At 34.0% G+C, this 23498-nt stretch overlaps 1 protein-coding gene and 1 long non-coding RNA gene across 2 annotated transcripts; both read left to right on the top strand.

The window, feature by feature from the left end:
* The first annotated feature begins 19771 nt into the window (after positions 1 to 19771).
* LOC139876141 (CHD3-type chromatin-remodeling factor PICKLE-like) lies at positions 19772 to 20681 on the top strand. Its single transcript, XM_071863444.1, has 4 exons — positions 19772 to 19909; positions 20024 to 20137; positions 20263 to 20417; positions 20504 to 20681. Exons 1-4 carry the CDS (start codon positions 19772 to 19774, stop codon positions 20679 to 20681), a joined length of 585 nt encoding a protein of 194 aa, XP_071719545.1.
* A 207-nt stretch (positions 20682 to 20888) lies between these two features.
* On the top strand, positions 20889 to 21204 carry LOC139877358 (uncharacterized). Its single transcript, XR_011768551.1, has 2 exons — positions 20889 to 21004; positions 21108 to 21204. It is a non-coding gene; the product is annotated as an uncharacterized lncRNA (long non-coding RNA).
* Positions 21205 to 23498: the final 2294 nt, after the last annotated feature.

A 23498-nucleotide genomic window follows, 5' to 3' on the forward strand; every position in this document is an offset into this window, starting at 1 on the left:
AGCGAGGGCGTTTCGGATCGTTGTCCTAGTCTGTCCCTCGACAAAATTTTAAAATTTGTCAAATCAAAGCGCGGTTTTTTAAAAGTAAAGATTTTTGGTTTTTTTAATGTTTTTGGCATACTTTAATTCAATAAGATTAAAAATAATGATAATAAAAGTTCTCGTCCCTCCCTCGGGTAAAGCAATTTCGGTTCAAAGACCTAGTCTTCAACTTACGACGAATTTTAAAAATCATATTTTTAACTTAATGAGATAAAGTAAATTTTTGTTTTTAAATTCACACAACTTAAATATAAAATTCAAAATTAATATTAAAAATTCACACCAAACTTAATATTTGAAATGCATAAAATTAAAAATTCATATTTTAAAAATTAAAAATTCACACCAAACTTAATTTAAAAATTCAAATATTTACAATTTTAAAAATATTGTTTTTACAAAGTTTACAATATTAATTTAAGATTTAAATATTAATTTTAAAAATATGGTAAAAATAAAATTAAAAATCTTTTTGGCTTTTTATCCCACTTTCATCAATCAAATATTATCAAAAATATGCGCCCCTCTTTTTGGTAAAGTAATTTCGGTTCCAAGACCAAATTTAACTCATGACGAATTTTTGAAATATTTTGGGTTGATTGATTAAAGATATTTATACCTTAAGAATAAACGTTAAATTTCGCAGTGATGTAATAAATTTTTGAATGATATCAATAATTTCGGTCGCCAAACCTAATTTTATTCAATACCAATTTAATACTTTATAGCGAACAAATTAGCGTTTATTATCAAAAGGTTAAAAATAAAAATAAAAACTGTACAAACATACCTGTGAAATAGATTTCTTAGTTATATGATCTATCCCATTCATAAGATAGTCGGTTTAATTGGTTTTCCATAGCTACATAGGCGTAACCTCGAGCATTCAGTGTCTTTTCTTCTAAACATATGAACGGTCCATCTCTGCATAAAGTAACAAATTCGGTGTTTGAATAGGTTTGATTATTTGAACATTTACCTCCATGTGACCATTTTCCGCATTTGTGACATCTTTCTAGGTGCCGTGCTCTTCTTTTTGCTGCGGATTTTGATTTTCCTTTACCAAATTGTAACTTATTATCTTCGCATCTGGATTCTTTTCTAACTCCGTCCATTCTTTCTCTGATTACTGATACTATTTCACTCGGAAGTGTGTCATTATTACGTTTAGTGATCAAAGCGTGTAGCATCAGACCATGGTTTAGTTCACAGGCAGTCTTCATTTTGTAAAAACCTAAAAAAAAAATAAAAATTCAGAATGGGGGGAGAAGACTAGTTCTTTAGGGTCTGCTAGGGAAAGACCATTCGGGTTCCATTTTCGAGAACTACACGAAAACAGACAATCTAACTCTAACAGAAATACATATTATCCTTTAAAGACTTGATTCTCCCCACACTTAGTTAGCTGTGGTGTCGAAATTGTGATTAACTTCGTTGTCGACTTCCATCGGACCATGTATGTAATGTTTAACTCTGTGACCATTAACTTTAAATTCAATCCCATTTGAATTTATTAATTCTATCGTTCCGTATGGGAAAACTCTTTTGACTATGAATGGTCCAGACCATCTTGATTTCAATTTTCCAGGAAATAGCTTGAATCGTGAATTGAAAAGAAGAACTCTGTCTCCTTCCTTAAATTCTTTTAAACTTCTGATTCTTTTATCATGCCATTTCTTCGTTCTTTCTTTATAGATTAACGAATTATCGTATGCTTCATGTCTTAATTCTTCTAATTCATTTAGTTGACTTAATTGTAGTCGTCCGGCTTCATGTAAATCAAGATTACATGTCTTCAAAGCCCAAAATGCTTTGTGTTCAATTTCTACTGGAAGATGACATGCTTTTCCATAAATAAGTCTAAAAGGTGTGGTTCCAATTGGAGTTTTGTAGGCTGTTCTAAAAGCCCAGAGTGCATCCTCCAATTTAATGGACCATTCCTTTGGATTTGATCCTACGGTTTTCTCTAGAATACGTTTTAAAGCTCGGTTGGTATTTTCAAGTTGTCCACTTGTTTGTGGATGATATGCGGTGGAGAATTTATGAGTTACTCCATATCTTTTAAGAACTTTCTCAAGTTGATTATTACAGAAATGAGTACCCCGATCACTTATCAAAGCTTTCGGTGTTCCAAACCTTGCAAAAAGACGTTTTAAAAAGTTGACTACAACTCGTGCATCGTTAGTTGGGAGAGCTTGTGCTTCCGCCCATTTAGATACATAATCAATGGCTACGAGTATATATAGATTATTATGAGATTTTGGAAATGGACCCATAAAGTCAATACCCCAAATGTCAAATACTTCACATACTTGGATGACATTTTGTGGCATTTCATCACGTTGACTTATTTTTCCGGCTCTTTGACAAGCATCACAGGATTTGCAAAGAAGGTGTGCGTCTTTGTAAATTGTAGGCCAATAGAATCCAGCATCATAAACTTTTCTTGCTGTTAGTTGAGGCCCATAATGCCCTCCTGTTGGTCCTGTGTGACAATGGTTTAATATTTTACTAGCTTTATCTCCAAATACACATCGGCGTATTATTCCATCTGGACAACTTTTAAACAAATGTGGATCTTCCCAGAAATAGTGTTTTATATCACTGAAGAATTTCTTTTGTTTTTGGTACGATAATCTTTTTTCAAGGAATCCACAAACTAAGTAGTTTGCATAGTCTGCAAACCATGGAATTTCTTTATAATCTATCTTCAATAGATATTCATCAGGAAAGTTGTCTTGTATGGCCGATTCATTCAGAACTTCTAATTCGGGATTTTCAAGACGAGAAAGATGATCAGCGGCGAAATTTTCTGCTCCTCTTTTATCTCGGATTTCAATATCAAACTCTTGTAAGAGTAAGATCCAACGGATTAATCTTGGTTTAGCATCTTGTTTTGAAAATAGGTATCTAAGAGCAGAATGGTCGGTATAGACCACCGTTTTTGCTAGAACGAGATATGATCGAAATTTGTCAAAAGCAAAGACAATAGCAAGGAGTTCTTTCTCAGTAGTTGTATAGTTCGTTTGTGCTCCTTGTAACGTCTTACTAGCATAATATATAGGTTGAAATCGTTTTTCAATCCTTTGTCCTAAAACGGCTCCCATTGCAAAATCACTTGCATCGCACATTAGTTCAAATGGTAGATTCCAATTTGGTGTTATCATGATCGGCGCATTAGTTAGTTTTTCTTTAAGAATATTAAAATATTTGATACACTCATCTGAAAAGATGAATGGAGCATCCTTTTCTAGGAGTTTATTCATAGGAGTGGCAATTTTAGAAAAATCTTTTATGAAACGTCGGTAAAAACCAGCATGCCCTAGAAAACTCCTAACTCCTCTAACATTGGTGGGATGTGGAAGTTTAGCAATTACATCTACTTTAGCTCTATCCACTTCAATTCCTTCTTTTGAAATTTTATGACCAAGAACGATGCCTTCTTTAACCATGAAATGGCATTTTTCCCAATTAAGTACTAGATTTGATCGTTCGCATCTAATAAGCATTCGTTCAAGATTAACTAGACATGATTCAAATGTATCACCGAAGACTGAAAAATCATCCATGAAAACTTCCATGCATTCTTCTATCATGTCGTGAAAAATCGCCATCATACACCTTTGAAAGGTTGCAGGGGCGTTACAAAGTCCAAATGGCATGCGTTTGTAAGCAAAAGTACCATAAGGGCACGTGAATGTGGTTTTCTCTTGGTCTTCGGGTGCTATTGGAATTTGAAAATATCCAGAAAATCCATCTAGAAAACAATAGTAACTATTTCCGGCTAATCTTTCCAACATTTGATCAATGAAAGGTAAGGGAAAGTGATCTTTTCTGGTGGCGTCATTTAATTTTCTATAATCAATACACACACGCCATCCTGTTACAGTCCTAGTAGGAATAAGCTCATTTCTCTCATTTGTAATGACAGTCATGCCACCCTTCTTAGGCACGCATTGAACTGGGCTTACCCATGGACTATCAGAGATTGGATAAATTAGACCTGCATCTAGCAGTTTAATAATCTCTTTCTTAACTACATCTTGCATATTAGGATTTAGTCTTCGTTGGCGTTGCACATACGTTTTATGACCTTCTTCCATAAGGATTTTATGTGTGCAATACGAAGGACTTATTCCTTTAATATCATGAATCTTCCATGCAATGGCTGGTTTATGAGCTTTTAACACAGAAATGAGTTGTGATTTCTCATTTTTAGTAAGAGAAGACGATATTATTACAGGTAATTCAGATTCACCATGTAAATAAGCGTATTCCAAATGGTTTGGAAGTGGCTTTAACTCTAATTTCGGAGGTTCTTCTATCGATGATTTATATCGATATCTGTCTTCTTCTTTTAGCATTTGAATTTCTTCTGTTGTTGGTTCATATCCATTAGCTATAAGTGTAGCTAACATTTCAGCTTCATCAATTGGTTCATTACTTTCTCCTAAAGAACATTCTCCTGTTCCTTGTAATTTTGGAAATTCTTCTAATAATTCTGCATGTGCATCTATAGTTTGAATATAATAACATGTATCATCTGCAGATTGCGGTTGTTGCATTGCTCTATCAACTGAAAAGGTAACACTCTCATCCTCTATACTTAGGGTCAGTTTCTTACCGAACACGTCTATCATTGCTTTAGCCGTGTTTAAGAATGGTCTTCCTAATATGAGAGGAACTTGAGAATCTTCTTCCATGTCCAAAACAACAAAATCTACTGGAAATACTAAAGTACCAACTTTAACTAGCATGTTCTCCATTATCCCTCTAGGATATTTTATTGATCTATCGGCTAGTTATATGCTTATTCTGGTTGGTTTCAATTCTCCAAGGTCTAGTTTAGTGTATAGTGAATACGGCATTAAATTTATACTAGCACCTAAGTCTGCCAATGCTTCTATTGAACTAAGACTACCCAGAAAACATGGAATTATGAAACTTCCTGGATCAGATAATTTTTCTGGTATCTTATTCAACAGCACTGCTGAACAATTAGCATTCATAGTAACAGCCGAGAGCTCTTCCATTTTCTTTCTATTTGAGATTAGATCTTTCAAGAATTTAGCATATCTAGGCATTCCTGAAATCACATCAATGAAAGAAAGATTTACATTTATCTGTTTAAACATATCCAAGAATTTGGATTGCTCGGCTTCAAGTTTCTCTTTCTTCATTTTACTCGGGTAAGGAAGTGGTGGTTGGTATGGTTTAACATAAGGTTTATCCTTAACTGTGTTATCTTCATTAACCTTTTCAACTACCGGTTCTTTTTCCTTATCTTGATCAGGTTGTGGTTCTTGTGGAGTAGGAATAGTTTCATCAGAAGTTACAGGTATTTCAGGTGGTTTAAGTGTTGTACCACTTCTTGTGGTAATAGCTTTAGCTGTTTCATTCCGGGGGTTAGCATTTGTATCACTAGGTAAACTTCCTGGTTTTCTTTCACCTATTAACCTTGCTAGGTTACTTACTTCTTGTTCCAGATTTTGAATAGAAGCTTGTTGATTTCTAAATGCTTGCGCATTTTGTTCATTAGTTTGTTTCTGAGATGTGAAAAACTGTGTTTGAGTTTCAACTAGCTTCGTCATCATATCTTCTAAATTCGTCTTTTTATCATCGGTTTGTTGTGGTGGTTTATTTTGAAAATTAGGTCTTTGCTGATTGTAAGTATTATTGGATACTTGTTGATTGCTAGGACCTTGTTGGTTGTTGTATGGAATATTTCTGTTATAATTCTGGTTTTGATTGTAAATCGGTCTTGGCGGTTGATAATTATTCTGATAATTATTTCCAGGCCTTTGGTTTATGTATGAAATATTCTCTCTTTGTTCCATTGTTAATTCAATACTGAGACAATCTTTTGTCAAATGTGGTCCTCCACACTGCTCACAACTAATTCGTATTGAGTGAATATCTTTAGTCATTTTTTCCATTCGTCTCTCCACAGCATCTATCTTTGCGGAAATGGAATCTAAGTCATGGCTAGAATCTGCTCTAGCTGCTTTAGATGATCTAACGATATCTTTTTCTTGGTGCCACTCATGTGAGTGGGAAGCAGTGTTATCAATAATTTTGTAAGCATCAGTTTCGGTTTTCTTCATAATAGAACCACCAGCTGCTATATCTATGTCTTTCCTTGTAGTGATGTCGCATCCTTGGTAGAATATTTGTACTATTTGACAGGTGTCTAAACCATGTTGCGGACATCCTCTTAATAACTTTCCATATCTAGTCCACGCCTCATATAGAGTTTCATTTGGTTTCTGTGTGAACGTAAAAATTTCTGCTTGAAATCTTACGGCTTTAGATGCCGGAAAGAATTGTTTAAGAAATTTGTCAACTAAAACGTCCCATGTATCGATCGCCCCTTCAGGTAACGATTCCAACCAATCTTTGGCTTCTCCCTTTAAAGTCCAGGGAAATAACATGAGATATATCTGTTCATCCTCCACTTCTCGGATTTTAAATAGTGTGCAGATCCTATTAAAGGTACGTAGATGTTCATTTGGATCTTCCTTCGGCGCACCACTAAATTGGCATTGATTAGTCACCATGTGTAGAATTTGTCCTTTGATTTCATAATCTGGCGCATTAATGTCTGGATGAGTAATTGCGTGACCTTGGCCAGTGCGTTTAGCTCTCATTCGGTCTTCCATACTTAAAGGTTCCAAATTCTCCATAATTGAATTTGTTGAATCGGAATCACTAGAGGATTCTGATTTAATGGTTCGTTACTCAACAATCTCTGTTTGAATGATTGGTGGTTCCGGAGGAAAATTTAGTGGTTCAGGATCTACGAATCGTTCCTGGATATTCTCCGGATTCTCAATTGTGAGGTCGGGTTCAAAAAATGGATTATTGGAAATTTGAACTGAAGTACTTGGTTGACTGGATGACGATTCTAAAGAAAAATCAACGGCAGTTATATTTGCTAAATGTCTTGATCTAGTTACAGGTGGTGAACGTACAAAAGGTGGTGAACGTCTTGCTCGGTGCATTCACTGAATATCCTATTAGTTTTTAAAAGGAAAGAAAAATTATAATAAGTTATCCAATTAATAGACTTTTCTGATTTTGCCCACGTTTCGAATAGCCAAAAGATGCAGCAGAGGGGCAGGATTCGTTTGGTCTCAATATAATTGAGGACTGTTTGGCTCCAATAACCCGGTCCACGTACAAATCCAACTATTACTACGAACCAGAAAATTTTGATGTCTATCAATTTAACCACTTAAAATAAATTTTCGTAATTTTAAGAATTTTAGATAAGAAGTAGAATAAAAATCTATGTCCTAAAACTAGAAAAGCGAGAAATAAGAAAGAAAAAGAGTTCGTCGAAAAAGGTCGAAAAAGAAAAATGGTTGAAAAATAAAAGGTGATGGAAAAATAAAAGAAACTTATAAAACTTAAAAATACTTGACTAACCTAACCTTATTACTACAACTAACTTAAAATTATAATCGCAAATTGAAATTACTAATTGGAATGATAATTGATACATAGGTAAAAGTCGTCTAAAAATATTAAAGCTTACAAGAAAAACTAAATCCCAAATGGAAATAACTTAAAAAGAAACTAAAACTTAAAAAGGCGTCGCAAAATTCTAAAGCACTTAAATCTTAGTCTAAAGAAAAAGCACTTAAGGAATTCTACGGCAAAGCCTAAAAATTTAGAAGTAAAAATAACTATGGCAAAAACTAAGTTTTAAACTAAATATGAGCTAAAAATACAAATATTACGCTAAAACGATTAAAAAGGGACAAAATATAAAAATATACAAAAAGTTGTAAAAAGTACAATTTTTATAAAAATATTATTTTTATATTATTTATTTTATTAAACTATTAATTTTGTAATTTATAAAAACTAATTAAAATTTTAAATACAAATTAATTAATATCTAATATTAATTAATATAATAACCTAAACCCTAATTAGGGTTATAATTAATTATAATTAATAATTATACTCCGTAATGATTGCTGGCTGCAGTCTAATCTGGCGTGTCAGATGGGCTCATGCGATCGCATGAGTCCTCAGTTGCCCAGCCATGCGATCGCATGGGCTAAGGTTTCGGGCCATAGAGTGGGCTGCTACAGTACAGGCCGAAATTTAATTTTTTTTTTCTGTTTTTGCTGTAAAATATAAAATATATTTATTAATTAAATAAAACTTATATTTTTACAAAATAAAAAAAATAGAAATAAAGAAACTTTATAAAACTTAAATATTTACCAAACTCTTAAAAAAAATATTTATATTTTTGTTTTTCTTTTAATATTTTTGAATATTTAAAACGTATTTTTACAAAAGCGTACTAAAAATAAAAATCTTTTTTTTTTATATTAGCGTTGCGCTTCCGGCTTTTAAGCTAGAATGATGTCCCCGGCAGCGGCGCCAAAAATACTTGATGTTTTAGCAGAGTAGTATATAAAATAGCTTATATTTTTACAGGAGATACTATTAAATACGATACAATTTTACACAAGATATTTATTTATTTATAGAATGGATATACTTAAACCTTGCTACAACACTTATAGGCAGTGTACCTAATCGTACAGTAGTGTAGTTTTTAGTAAGTCTGGTTCGTTCCACAGGGAATCTTTTTAAACAAAGCTTAACGCTATATTAGTTTACTTTTATAAAAATACAATATATATATATATATATATATATATATATATATATATATAAGTAATATTATTATTATAAAGGGGGGGTTTTTACCGTTTAATGACCGGTTTGTCGATTTTAAAACTTTAGTCGCAGTTAAAACCAAATGTAAAATATTAAAAATAAATACAAGACTTAAATTAAAGCATAAAGTAAATAACGATAATGAAATTGCGATTAATAAAAATGCGATAAAATAAACTTGCGATAATTAAAAGTGCAATTAAATACAATAACAATAAATAAAAATGCGATAATTAGAAGTGCAATTAAATATAAAATAAAGGAAATTAAATATGAAATAAAAGAATTATGCTTATTTAAACTTCCGTAATCATGATGTTTGACGTGTTGATTTTAGTTTTATGCCCATGGGTTAATTGTCCTTTGTCCTGGATTATTTAATATGTCCGTCTGATTTTTGTCCAAAACAGTCCATCAGTCATAAATATAAAGTGCGAGTGTCCTCGTCAAATTATTCTTATACCCGAAGTTAAATATTCCAACTAATTGGGGACTTAAACTGTAACAAGATTTTAATACTTTGTTTAATAATTACACCAGGATGTCGACTGAGTGTAACCCAAGGTTTTAATATTTTGTTATCAATTATACCAAGTGTCCTTGTACATAATTTCACCCCTATTTTAATTATTCTAGTGGCTATTAATCCATTCCCGTGTCCGGTTAAATGAACGATTATTTGTTTCATATAAATACCCCGCCCATCGTGTCCGATTGAGTGTATATGGTAATTTATAGGGACGCCCAATTGTAAATCTTTATATTAACATTAACAAACTATCATTTAGTTAAACAAATATAAAGCCCATTAATAGCTCATAGTCTAATTTCCACAAGTGTCGTTCTTTTGTCTAAACCCCAATTATGGTACAAAGCCCAATTACCCAATTTTAGTAATTAGCCCAACATCATGATTACTTCAGATTAAATAAGCATAATAATAACTTAGCTACGAGACATTAATGTAAAAAGGTTGAACATAACTTACAATGATTAAAAATAGCGTAGCGTTACACGGACAGAATTTCGACTTACACCCTTACAATATTCGCTAACATACCCTTATTATTAGAATTAAAATTAAAATTAAAATATAAATTATAAATATATATTTTACGTATATATGGAGAGAAGAGAAAGATAGATCATATTTTTGGTGCACCAAAGCTCGATTTTTATAGGCATGTGGGCTGGAACTGGGGCTCATGCGATCGCATGGATTTATGCCTTCCAGACCATGCGATCGCATGGCCAGCTGGGGAGGCTCATAATTTGGTTGTTTTCTTCTGCCGACGGTTTTATAAATAATATAATATATTAAATAATTATAAGAATTATTTAAATATTATATTATATTTATGTGCATAGTTGACTTGTAATTTTTAGTCCGTTGCGTCGAGCGTTGAGAGTTGACTCTGGTCTCGGTTCCAGATTTTCGAACGTCCTTGCGTACAATTTAATATCTTGTACTTTGCGTTTTGAATCTTGTACTCTTGTAATTTCGAGACGTTTCTTATCAATAATTGGAACCTCTTGGATTGTATTTTGTACTTTTGAGCTTTTTGGTCGTTTGCGTCTTCAATTCATCGAATCTGTCTTTTGTCTTCACCTTTTATTATTTAAACGAATATCACTTGTAAATAGAACAATTGCAACTAAAAGCTTGTCTTTCTTGAGGAATAATGCTATGAAATATATGTTTGTTTTTAGCATTATCAGTGTCAGTTAAGAAGGCGTTTCGTGAGCAACAAAAGAAAGCCTTCGCGTACGAAGAAGCGTGGAGGGTTGTTAGAGATTGCCCCCAATTTCAAGTGTATGAAACTGTGGTGACCGCCAAACGTCGTGCAACCGATCCTGACCCTGTCAATTTAGGAGATGCCGATCAGACACCGACTTCGACTAATAGCCCGACAATCAATTTGGAGAATTTGTTTCGAGGCCCATCAATCCGTCATCCACCGGGTCGTGCAAAGAGTCAAAAGAGTTCTTGTTCGTCGGATGCGGCATCTCGTTGTTCTTCGGAGGATGCTAGAGCCGCGGTTTATGAAACTGCAAATGCTACACGTGCAACCATGAGGGCGATCAGGGAGGAAGCTGAAAAATGAACGAGAAAATTAGAGGAGCAAGTCGACACTCATGTGATGTTGGAGAGTTTGAAGCTTCTAGAGCAACCGGTGTCTTCAGACATTCCACCCAACCAATACGACTTATTGATGCGAGCTAGGAGTGACATAACGAAGAAGTATTCGAGCAAGTTTCCTCATCAAAATTAGTGTTTATTATTTGTAATGTTTTTTTTTTTAAGGAATTTATAATGGTTTTTTTTTAGGAATTTGTAATGTCTTTTTATTTTATTTTTAGGAATTTGTAATTGTTTTTTATTAATAAAATTTATTTCTTTGAATTTTAAATGTTATATATAAGTTAATAATATATAAGTTTAATATAAAAAATAAAGGTGGGACCAAGTGATGGGTACGTCATAGATGTTAGCAGTTAGTGGTTGGTTAGTGATGGAAAGAATATGCTGATATGACGCTGATGTGGCAGTCAGTAATTCCATGACAAAATTCTGGGAATTTTTCATTTGGTATCAGAGCTTGAAACGAGTTTTTAAGCTCATGGCAGGCTAAATCACTAAATCTGGGTGTTCAAAGAAGAAGCAGGTAATGCCTATTTTATATTAATACGTTATAATTTGAAGTACTTGGTAGATATTTAATCATATTCTTTATGATTATTAGTAATATTTAATTACTCAATAATCTTGGTTGGCCAAAAGATCATCAAAGGAGTAAGACCCAAAAGAGGCATCTCAATTGGATTGAGGTTAGTAAATCAGGCGTTTGGGAGAATTAAATTTTATTAATAATCATACGAAATATAATTAATGTCTGCCAGATATGAACAATCAATAACGGACTGGTATGAAAGAAGTAGAATTGCCAATCTTGAACACCTAGATCTAGCCAATATTGATAAACCCAAGTTATCTCAATTAGCTCATAATATAGATGTTATTTATGATCGTTTACTTTTACATTCTAAAGTTACTATAAAAGATTTTTATCAAATCACTGAACTTGTTAAAGAATTTAAACACGACCAGTTTGAATTCAATAATAAAGTTTCAAAAGACTTTAAAAACATTAGATCTCATATTGCATCAGTTGATAAAAGGATTAATACTCTTGAGGAAGAAGTAGCTAAAATTCAAGTAAATCTTGAAAGGTATTGTCAAAGTTTATTTGCAGAAGTCACTACCTTAAAACCACTCACAAAAAAGCAAGTTCTTGACTTGGTCAACGAAATTGCACAACACCCAAAGCTAGTAGAAGAACAGGCTTTAAGGTTAACAGAAGAGCTTAACAAAAAGCTTCATAGTGTAGAAAATCTTCTACATGAAGTAAAAAAGGTTAATCGCTTGATGATCTTGGCTATACAGAAGTCAAGTGTTGAATATCAAGAAGCCCTTGAAAACACAGCATCACTTGATCCACCAGGAGAAGTATTCGTAAGAACATCAGAAGTAACATCAGTACAAAAGCAAAACCAGACTATAATTAAGCAAAACAATATGCTTATATATTTTCTGGTCAATCAAACAAAGAGTCTTGAAAATCTACAGGAAAAGGTATCAAAAGTTGAAGAGGAAATTCACGGCTTAAAGGGTAAATCTACCCCAGAAGGATTGGAAGATTCTATCAGTGATCTATCAAAAAGATTGGATAATTTCTCTATCAAGGAAACTGTTCCAGCAAGAAAGGAAAAAGGTCCAATTTATTTTTACAAAGATCCAAAGAAAAATATCTTTGAAGAAGAATTTTCTAAGGAAAAACGAAGATGAATCAACAAAGAAGAAGACAAGCGGTAACTGAAACAGTTATCAACGATGAACCACCAACTCAAGAAGATCAAATAAGAAATTATAGGCTCACAAGACGAAGAGCATATATTTGGGGAAGAAGGTTTCAGTGGAAACCATTTAAAAGAACGTTGGAGACACAGTTGAATCCAGACGATCAATTAGAAATTTCACGACAAAGACGAGCAGGAATTGTTCCAGCTGAAGTATTGTATGGTAGTACCGGATAACCAACAACACATAGAGTTTATGAGCACTATTCAGAAAGAAGAATTAGATGTGCAGAAGATGATCAAGTTGAACTTGGTATATGCAACGATCAGAGTTATTCAGCTTTACGACAGGCAGGAATTCAGCATATACATTTAGGTGTATTCATGATGCGAATTCATACACTTCACCAAAGGAGTGCTGGAATAATGGCCCTTATGGTATTACGAGATACCAGGTGGAGCAATGAAATAAGCATAATTGGAACCACGGAAGTTGATCTATCAGCAGGAACTCAATTAATTTACATGGTCCCAGACATGATGCTAAGCCTGGAAGATTTTCATAATCATATTCAAGTTGTTATTCAAACACATGGTTATGAGAATTGGCAAGGAGGAGAAAGTAATCTCATAATCACCATGAATTTAATTGGGCGCATGACGAATACAAGCTACACTGGATTTGAGTATAATGTTCAGAATGTTGTGGAACATTTAGCCACAAGCGGTATTACCACCATACCTGGTGAAAGGAGCTCTATTGAAGATCTTGAGGGAAGAAGGTGGAACTTAAAACCAACAATATCAGTTTCTGTAAGAATTCCATCAAGGGTTGAAGTCAATACCAGGTTGGATAGATCAATCAGCCTAAGATTTGATAATCATCACAGCAGACCACAACCACACAGATACTCTGTTGACCAGAATGATAGGGAGGTTCATCAAGAATTTGATGAGGATGAAGAACAGCTGATAAATATGTGCATTGAACAACGGGATAATGATAAAATTCATGAACCCTACAACCCATTCTGTGAATGCATAACTTTCCTGGAGGAAGCTTGTAGGATTGATAAGAAACCTATTAATCCAAGAAAACGAAGCAATAAACCCAAGAAAAGTAAGAGAAAGAAAAACGATAGATGGTCAACTTTGGGAGAAAATTCTGAGAAATGGGATTACTATGTTAACTATAGTGCCCCACTGGAAACAACCCCCATTGATGAAATAGTAGCAATGGGATGGGATGATGGTAACACAAGCGGTGAAAATAACTATCAGGAAGAAGGAAGGGTAGTTACTGAAAGTGAGGATGAGCAAATTGTTGACACAACACAACAATTCATGGAAGAAGTTGAAAACCTGGAATATCTGGGACAATCCCATTATTCTGATAAATTCGACATATTCCAATTTCCTGAAATAGATGAGGAAGATCTGGAGGAAACGAAAGAAAACATCAGAGAATGGTGCTTAATGAAGAAATAAAACACAGGTTTTCCAAAGGAAGCAACACCTGATGTGCACCAAGTATATCATATCCAGGAAGAAGATGAACTTGAATATCCAAGACTGAAGAGGATACAGCAGGCTTTTGAAGTAGCATACCCTTCTACATCAGAGACTTCAGGGGTATAGAACCCCCTAATAGAATATGATTAAGGACCACCAGTTTACCCACCGACAAGAGGAAACTGGAAGCCAACTGCATACCCTGGTCAAACAACTAACAAAAATGCATTCATGGGAGGGTATGGCGAATACCATAATTCTCAATGGACATTACCATCAGCACAAACTGAGAATGGAGCTATGCTTGTCTTACCAGAAGATCCAGGATTATGGCCCGATGTAATATCAAGATGGGAGTCAATTACAATCAACAACATAAATAATAGAACCTGGAGAGATGCTAAAGAAGTTCTATTATATGTTGAAAACCTGCTAGGAGAAAATGAGAAAATAATGTGGCAACAATGGCGATTAGTTTTTCCAGATGCATATCAGAACCTGGAAGCTATGTATTTGGACCCACAAAATATTACATCTCAAATTCGTCAGATTATGATTTTGGAAGATCCATACAGAGGATCCACGGAAGCACAGGAAAGAGCATACAGGGATTTGGAATGAATAACTTGTAATGATACAAAGGATATTTGGAAATTCTTAAATGAATTCCGAATATTAGCTGCAAAATCAGGGAGAATGTTTTTCACAGAAACAACAAACAAGCTATTCACAAAATTACCACAATCTTTATCAAAGAAAGTTGAAAATGCTTTCAGGGAAAAATATCCAGGAATAACATCAGCAGTCTTACCAGCGATACACTTTACACATTCCTATATCATGGATATGTGTACAAAAGTAGCTCTTCAAAAGGAATTAAGAGACTTGTCCGTATGTTCCACTGTTCACTTACCAGGATACTATAAATCAAGGAAAAAGTTTGGATTGAGAAAATCCAGAACTTATAAGGGTAAACCTCATAAAACCCACGTTAAAGTATTCAAAAGTAAGTATAAGGGAGATAGAAGCAGAATTTCAAAATGCAAATGCTACATATGTGGAAAAGAAGGACATTTTGCCCGAGAATGTCGAAGATCGACCGAAAACATAGCTAGAAAATCTGTTATGGAGAATCTGGATCTAAAGGAAGATTGGGATGTTGTTTCAGCAGATCAAAGTGATAATGATACAGTTTACAGTGTATCAGAAAATGAAGGAGGTATGACATTTCAGAATATAGGATCAATGGTTGAGGATGATCCATTAGATGAATTTTGCTTCATGATGTATTCAACACCTAAAGAAGAAACTCAAACAAAACCTTCACAGGTTAATTCTTGGAAACCCAGAATGGAGTTACCAAATGAAAGTCAGAAGTGCAATCATGATTGGAAGGAAAATGAAATAACAAGCAACACGTTTTGCTATTTCTGTCATATACAAACAACCGCTACTTCAAGATTACATTGTCCAAAATGTAAATTGGTAGTTTGTGGTCTATGCGCTTCAAATTATCTGGGGAAGAAAATACAGGTCAAAAGGCCATTTGAATATACTGATATAACATCATCAGCGATAACTCATTCAAACGAGCTCATACAAATGTTTCAAAAGAAGGATGAAGAATGGAAGGCAGCTATACAACAGTTGGCAGAAGAAAAAGTTGAAAAGAAGTTTTTAGAAGAAAGGATAAGGCGAGAAGTTGATGAAGAAAAACTTCAGCTTCAGCAAGATTTGAAGCATGCTTTGGAAGCCTATAATAGCGAGAAAGAAGAACATGAACTGGAAAAGAAATTGTTAAGGGAGGAAATTGATAACGAAAAATGGAAACACAAGCATGAGGTAAATATGCTTGAAACAATTCTAGAAAAGGAGAAACAGAAAGCTGCATATCAAATTCAACAACTACAGCAGGAAATAGAAAAGTTGGTAAATCCAGGATACTCGCAGGAAGAATATCCACCTCTCTCATCACAACAACTTCATGTTCTCCTAGAAGAAAACATGGTAAAAACTTCTGCAACAAGTGAAGAAGTCATAAGAAGAAAAATCACTAACCAGTTGTATAATGTTGAAATCGAGTTTGATATCCCAGGAATCAAACTTTTCACACTAAAATCTATTATTGATACAGGTGCAACATCATGTTGTGTTAATAAATCAAAAATGGATGAAGCAGCATTAGAACCACTTGGAAAATCGATATCTTTTAGTGGTCTAAATGGTAGTGAATGGGCAACACATCGAGTTAGAGCGGGAAACTTCTTGATAGGAGGCAATAAATTCCGTATACCTCTTATATATGCTCTAAACATGAAGTCGAATGATGGCATTGATATGCTCATTGGTGCGAACTTCTTGCGATCAATGAATGGAGGGGTTAGAATAGAAGGAGATGAAATAACCTTTTATAAAAAGGTTACAAAGATTAAAACCCAACCAACAACTGAAATCGAAATCCCAGCCATCAGAGAATTAGCAATGAATGAAGAAGAATATATTCAATCACAGGAATATATTTTCTTTTCTCAGGAGGATGAAAGAAGGCTACATTCCGATTTCAAACCAATTTTGGAACACTTAAAGCAACAAGGATACATTGGTGAAGATCCTTTGAAACATTGGAAAAAGAATGGTGAATTATGTAAGCTAGACATAATTAATCCAGATATTACTATTCAGGATAAGCCATTAAAACATGTTACTCCAGCCATGGAAGAATCATTCAAGAAACATATCAATGCCTTACTTGATATTGGGGTAATTCGACCTTCAAAATCAAGGCATAGAACGATGGCCATGATTGTAAATTCTGGTGTCACCATTGATCCAAAGACAGGAAAGGAGATTAGGGGAAAAGAGAAGATGGTGTTCAATTATAAGACTTTAAATGACAACACATATAAAGATCAATATTCTCTACCAGGAATTAATACTTTAATTCAGAGAATTGGAAACGCCAAGATATATTCAAAGTTTAATTTAAAGTCAGGATTTCATCAGGTTGCAATGGAAGAAAGTTCGATTCCATGGACTGCTTTTATAACCCCAACTGGGTTGTATGAATGGCTAGTTATGCCTTTCGGCTTAAAAAATGCTCCCTCTGTATTTCAGAGAAAAATGGACAAATGTTTTAGAGGACATGAGCATTTTACAGCAGTCTACATTGATGACATTCTTATTTTCTCCAAAGATGTAAAAGAACATAAGAAGCATCTACAGCAAGTTCTAAAAATCTGTCAAGAGAATGGCCTGGTATTATCTCCAACAAAAATGAAAATGGCGGTCAAAGAACTTGATTTCCTCGGAGTTACAATAGGAGAAAATAATCTTAAACTTCAACCACACATAATCACAAAGATTTGTGATTTCGATGAAGAAAAATCAAAAACAAAAAGCGGTTTAAGATCTTTTCTAGGAATCTTAAATTATGGGAGAAAGTTTATTCCTAATTTAAGCACACTTCTTGGACCATTATACGAGAAAACAACGCCACATGGAGATAAAAGACTGAAGCCATCTGATTTCAAATTAATAAATGAAATCAAGAGAAAAGTGAAGAATTTACCAGATCTCAAGATACCTCCAGAAAATGCATATATGGTTATTGAAACAGATGGGTGTGCAGAAGGATGGGGAGCTATTTGCAAATGGAAAAAGAGCAAGAGTGATTTAAAATCAAGTAAATCAGTGTGTGCTTACAACAGCGGTAAATTCAAAGTTGTTCAATCCACAATTGACGCTGAGATTAATGCATGCATAGAAGCATTGGAAAAATTCAAGATTTACTACCTTGATAAGGAAGAAATCACGCTCAGAACAGATTGCCAGGCTATCATCAGCTTTTATAACAAGACCAACTCAAATAAATCATCAAGAGTTAGATGGATGAGATTTGTTGATGCAATAACTGGGACAGGCGTTAAAATAAATATTGAACATATTGATGGCAAAAACAACATTCTGGCAGACTCTTTGTCACATATAATTAACTTCTGTTTTGCAGAATGTATTCAGGAGAATCATCAACAAGAAAGAGCAAAGGAAGAGCTTATGGAAGTAATCATGGAAGAAACTTCATACCAGCTGGAACAACGAGAACAAGATTCACGAAAATAGAACCTGAGTTACGCAGGAATCATCCAACTTTCCGACCAATGCCAATCATATATGAAGGAATCCCGTTCTACCAACCAGCAGATAAAGCACAACAATATAGGGAACTCATCATACGCAGCAGTCAAAGCCCAATCACAGTCGAACTTGCAGGAGCTTATGAATGGGTTGCCAAAGACGTGGAAGCCCAAGCAGTCTACCAAGCTATTGAAAGTACAAGACAAATGCAGATTATCCTGGATGCAAGAGCCCAAATGTGTTGGACTAGAACAGGAAGAGATAACTACTGGGGAGATCACTGGCCTGAAGTCAAAGATCAAGCCCACAAAATCAGGGACATCCTTGTTGAACTTGAAAAGCTTGGAGAATCATTATCCAAAAGCCCAATCTGAATCATCAACAGTTAGCCCAGGCCCAACTTCTAGAACATCTAGAAGGCATGACGCAGGACCTGACGAATTTGCTAGGTAACAAAAGTCTTCATAATGAAGGGTGGGGTCACCCACGTTCTCTTGTTTTACAGGTGTGCGGTTTGTATTCAAGAAAGGAATCTGGTCATTGTTAGGTCAAATTCTGTACCTATTTATCTCGTCTATCACTCCCATTTTTATGCTTATTGTGTACGATAATTATAATTTTTTTACATACATACAGACACACGCATGCTATTTCGCCAATCAATTTCAGATTTAGTGAAACCCTAACACCCAATTTTCCCGCGGTTGTGAAATTATAGCGGAATTTTGGTTCTGCGAACTGAAACCCTAAATTTACAAGATCGGTGTGTTTTCAGGTAAGGTTTACTTAAAAAATTCATATATGTTGTTTATTATTTAAAGTTACATGCATTTAAGGTTTCCCATTTTATTTGCTTCTAGGCTTTTGTAATGTAGATGTTGAGCTAGCTACATTTGTTCTAATTACATGAATTAGTAGCATATAATTGTTGTGTATAGATAACTTTAATAGACGTGATTTTATTTGTGTTTTTTCGTGACTGTTAAAAAACCTAATTTGTAGATTTTGGGTCCTTAGTGACTTTTGATTTATGAATCTGAAAATGTGTATAAATTTGATAGCTTTTAAATAAAAAACTTTTTATAGGAAATGCAAAGTTTAACATATTAGGGTATCAATTTGATTTTTCTAGTCACAGGAATCTTTGAATTTGAATTATACTTTAATAAATATGTTTTTTAACTTTTAATTCTATTCTATATGTAAGTTATAGGTATCAATTGTAATTAAAGTTTGTATCTTTGTAGAGTTTAACTTCTACAGAAGTATCTAGTTGGTATTTTTTTACTAGGGTTACCTTAAAAGTTTTTAACAATGCTCTATTGGTGTTGCTACTAGGGTCAGATTAAATGTTCTATCATTGTGCTTTTTCCTTTTACAGTTTGAGGGCAGTCATATTATGGTATAATTTTCGGTATTAGTTGTCTGCTTGTCATTTTTCTGAAACACATATTTTTGGCATACATTTTTTTATGGTTCTACAGATTATTTATTGTGAAAACATGATCTGAATCTCAATAGGATGAGTAGTTTAGTCGAGAGACTGCGTGTTAGATCAGACTCAAGGCCACGTTATAGTCTGGATGAATCTGACGATGACTCAGATCTACTGCACGCTAAATCCAAGAAAACATATGAAAAGATTATCAGAGATGATTCGGTAATTTTCTTTTGTTTAGATCCTGCATGTCACATATATATATTACATTTGCATATATGTATATATATGGTTAGATAATAATTGTGTATATGTATGTGTTGTTGTCTTTTCAAGAAAGAAGATTCATGTAACGCGTGTGGTGAATCTGGGAATCTACTCGTTTGCGAAACATGCACTTACGAATACCACCCGAAGTGCTTAGTACCACCTTTAAAAGCTCCAAAATGTGTCCAAAATGTGTATGTATTGAATTATATTTATATCACTATATATAAACAGCTTGCGTTTCACACTTCAGTACTAATATAGTAATATTTTTCATTGTATTGATGTATTGTATATTGTATTTGTAGGTTAATCCTTTGAATGATATAGAAAAGATTTTGGACTGTGAAATGCGGCCCACGGTTGCCGATGATAGTGATGCATCTAAGCTTGGTTCGAAGCAGAATTTTGTAAAACAATATCTTGTTAAATGGAAAGGACTATCTTGTCTCCACTGCACATGGTATAAGCAGGCATTTTAAGATTTTCTTTTAAAACTAAATTTAACTCCTACGTTTTTACATTTTATAAAATCGTCCTGTATTTTAGGGTGCCTGAAAAGGAATTTATAAAAGCTTACAAGGAATTGCCTCGTTTAAGAACAAAAGTTAACAATTTTCGCAAGCATATGCCAGTAGGAAACAGCTTAGAAGACGATTTTGTAGCAATAAGGCCTGAATATACGATGGTTGATCGTGTTCTTGCTTGCAGGTATCATATATATTAATACTAAAATTAGAATTAATATTTAAGAAATCGTGTTTATTTAAGACTTGGTCTAAAAATGTATGAAATTTGATGAATTAGGCAAGACGATGAGGAAAAAGGAATATCTAGTAAAATGGGTAGGTCTTAATTATGATGAATGTTATTGGGAAACAGAGTCAGATATCTCATCATTTCAACAACAAATCGAAAATTTTAATAGGCTTCAGTCTAAACATCGCAAATTAAAGAAACAAAAAATTAACGCCCGTGATGCCGTTGACCCGAAAAAGAAGTCAAAAGAATTTCAGCAATTTGAAAAAAGCCCTGAATTTCTTCCCGGAGGTAAACAAAATTTATTAATTTTGTAAATCTGTTGTTACTATTTCAAATTAGTTTTTTTTTTTTTTTTTCTAAATTTTGTTAAGTGTTTATGGTATAATCGTAGGTGTGCTCCATCCATATCAGCTTGAAGGATTAAACTTTTTACGGTTTTCATGGTCTAAACAAACACACGTGATACTTGCAGACGAGATGGGTCTTGGTATGTATGTATATATTTGTCTTCAAAATCTGATCTTTTTACATTAAATTCAATAATTAATTAATTATTGATTAAAAAAATCAGGAAAAACAATACAAAGTATTGCCTTTTTAGCATCTTTGTATGAAGAAAACGTCTCCCCACATTTAGTAGTAGCACCGCTTTCTACATCTTTGTATGAATGTCGTAAGTTTCACAATCTTTCAAATCTTTTAAAAATTTAGTTATGTTATTATGTTATGTCATTATCTATTTAGTTTAACAAGATCATATTTGTAGGTTTTGTATGTTGGAACCCATGTTGCACGTCATAAAAGAATATGAACATTATTTCCCGAGGTCTCAAAAAAAGGACAAGAAGAAAAAGTCGGGTGAAAGTAAGCAAGATAGGAATAAATTCGACGTGCTATTGACATCTTATGAAATGATCAACATAGATAACGGGTCGTTGAAAGCAATAAGTTGGGAGACCATGGTACGTATATGACTTTTTTAAGTCAATGCTAAGATAATCTGCATCTTTATATATCGTTTTTTTTTTCTTTTTTTTTTTAAAAAATTTGTAGATAGTGGATGAAGGCCATAGACTTAAGAACACTGTTGCAAAACACCCCGTCTCGAGCCTTTGCGACGGTTTGGTAACTACAGTGTTGCAAAACTCGGCCTACTCGGCCGAATAATCGGTGATTAATCGGCTGGAAGATCAAAACGAGAAATCGGTGTCAAACTCGCCCAATTACTCGGTCAACGCCGGTCAATGCCGGTCAACGCCGGTCAAACGGTGGTCAATGACATCGGAAAACTCAGATCTTGCCTGAAATATTTAAAGAGGAGGAAGGAGAGCAAGAAAAGGAAAAGGAAGAGGATACAAGAAGGAAAAAGGTGAAACCTGTCGTGAATTAAGGAAGACCACAGCTTCTTGTATACTTGACACTGTATATGAATAAAGGGAAGGAAGCGTGTCTCGAATTTTAGATCTGGAAGGATGTACAGATCTTAGACACTTTATAAAAAGTGATATTTTAAATATTTTAATAATTTCTTTTTCTTTATCAAATGACATTAACAGCCCCTCAACTATTACCAAACGTTAATAATAAGAACAAATTTGATAATCACTCTTGAACCTTTGATAAAATGACAATAACAGTCCCTGTTATTTATATATTATCAAAATATATATAGTTATATTAAAAAGTCAACGAAAGTCAACGTCCGAGTTCTCCCCCGAATTCTCCCCGAGTCTCCGAGAACTCCTCAAAAACCTCCTGCCGAGTTCTCCCCGAGTAGCGAGTTTTACAACCTTGGGTAACTAGTCCGTCCCGTCTTGTAACAACCCAACCCGTTATCCAACCTTAAACGCGAATTTTTTTTTTTTTATACAGATAAGGTGCGCGGCGCGCACCACCCATTGTGCGCGGCGCGCACAAGGCCTGATCAGTTCTGTCCGGTTTTGTCATTTTTCGATTAAAGATCTCCCACTTCCCGACACTTTTAGACAGAATGCTTTTCACAACATTTTATAATATGTAAAACTAACACGTTTCAATAATAAAACAAGATTTACGACACCGGGCCCACATCGGCCGTTTTACTGAAATGTCCCGTTCTTATTGATTAAAAACGTTCCATATTAATTGATTTCGTTGCGAGGTTTTGACCTCTATATGAGACGTTTTTCAAAGACTGCATTCATTTTTAAAACAAACCATAACCTTTATTTCATAAATAAAGGTTTAAAAAGCTTTACGTAGATTATCAAATAATGATAATCTAAAATATCCTGTTTACACACGACCATTACATAATGGTTTACAATACAAATATGTTACATCGAAATCAGTTTCTTGAATGCAGTTTTTACACAATATCATACAAACATGGACTCCAAATCTTGTCCTTATTTTAGTATGCAACAGCGGAAGCTCTTAATATTCACCTGAGAATAAACATGCTTTAAACGTCAACAAAAATGTTGGTGAGTTATAGGTTTAACCTATATATATCAAATCGTAACAATAGACCACAAGATTTCATATTTCAATACACATCCCATACATAGAGATAAAAATCATTCATATGGTGAACACCTGGTAACCGACAATAACAAGATGCATATATAAGAATATCCCCATCATTCCGGGACACCCTTCGGATATGATATAAATTTCGAAGTACTAAAGCATCCGGTACTTTGGATGGGGTTTGTTAGGCCCAATAGATCTATCTTTAGGATTCGCGTCAATTAGGGTGTCTGTTCCCTAATTCTTAGATTACCAGACTTAATAAAAAGGG

Source organism: Rutidosis leptorrhynchoides, chromosome 11 (genome assembly GCF_046630445.1).
Source record: "Rutidosis leptorrhynchoides isolate AG116_Rl617_1_P2 chromosome 11, CSIRO_AGI_Rlap_v1, whole genome shotgun sequence".
NCBI lineage: Eukaryota > Viridiplantae > Streptophyta > Magnoliopsida > Asterales > Asteraceae > Rutidosis > Rutidosis leptorrhynchoides.

Coding starts and splice junctions, on each gene's coding strand:
- LOC139876141 (XM_071863444.1), top strand. CDS start 19,772: ATGAGTAGTTTAGTCGAGAGACTGCGTGTTAGATCAGACTCAAGGCCA. Junction 20,138..20,262: donor CTTTAAAAGCTCCAAAATGT/GTCCAAAATGTG, acceptor TTGTATTTGTAG/GTTAATCCTTTGAATGATAT. Junction 20,418..20,503: donor TCTTGTCTCCACTGCACATG/GTATAAGCAGGC, acceptor CCTGTATTTTAG/GGTGCCTGAAAAGGAATTTA.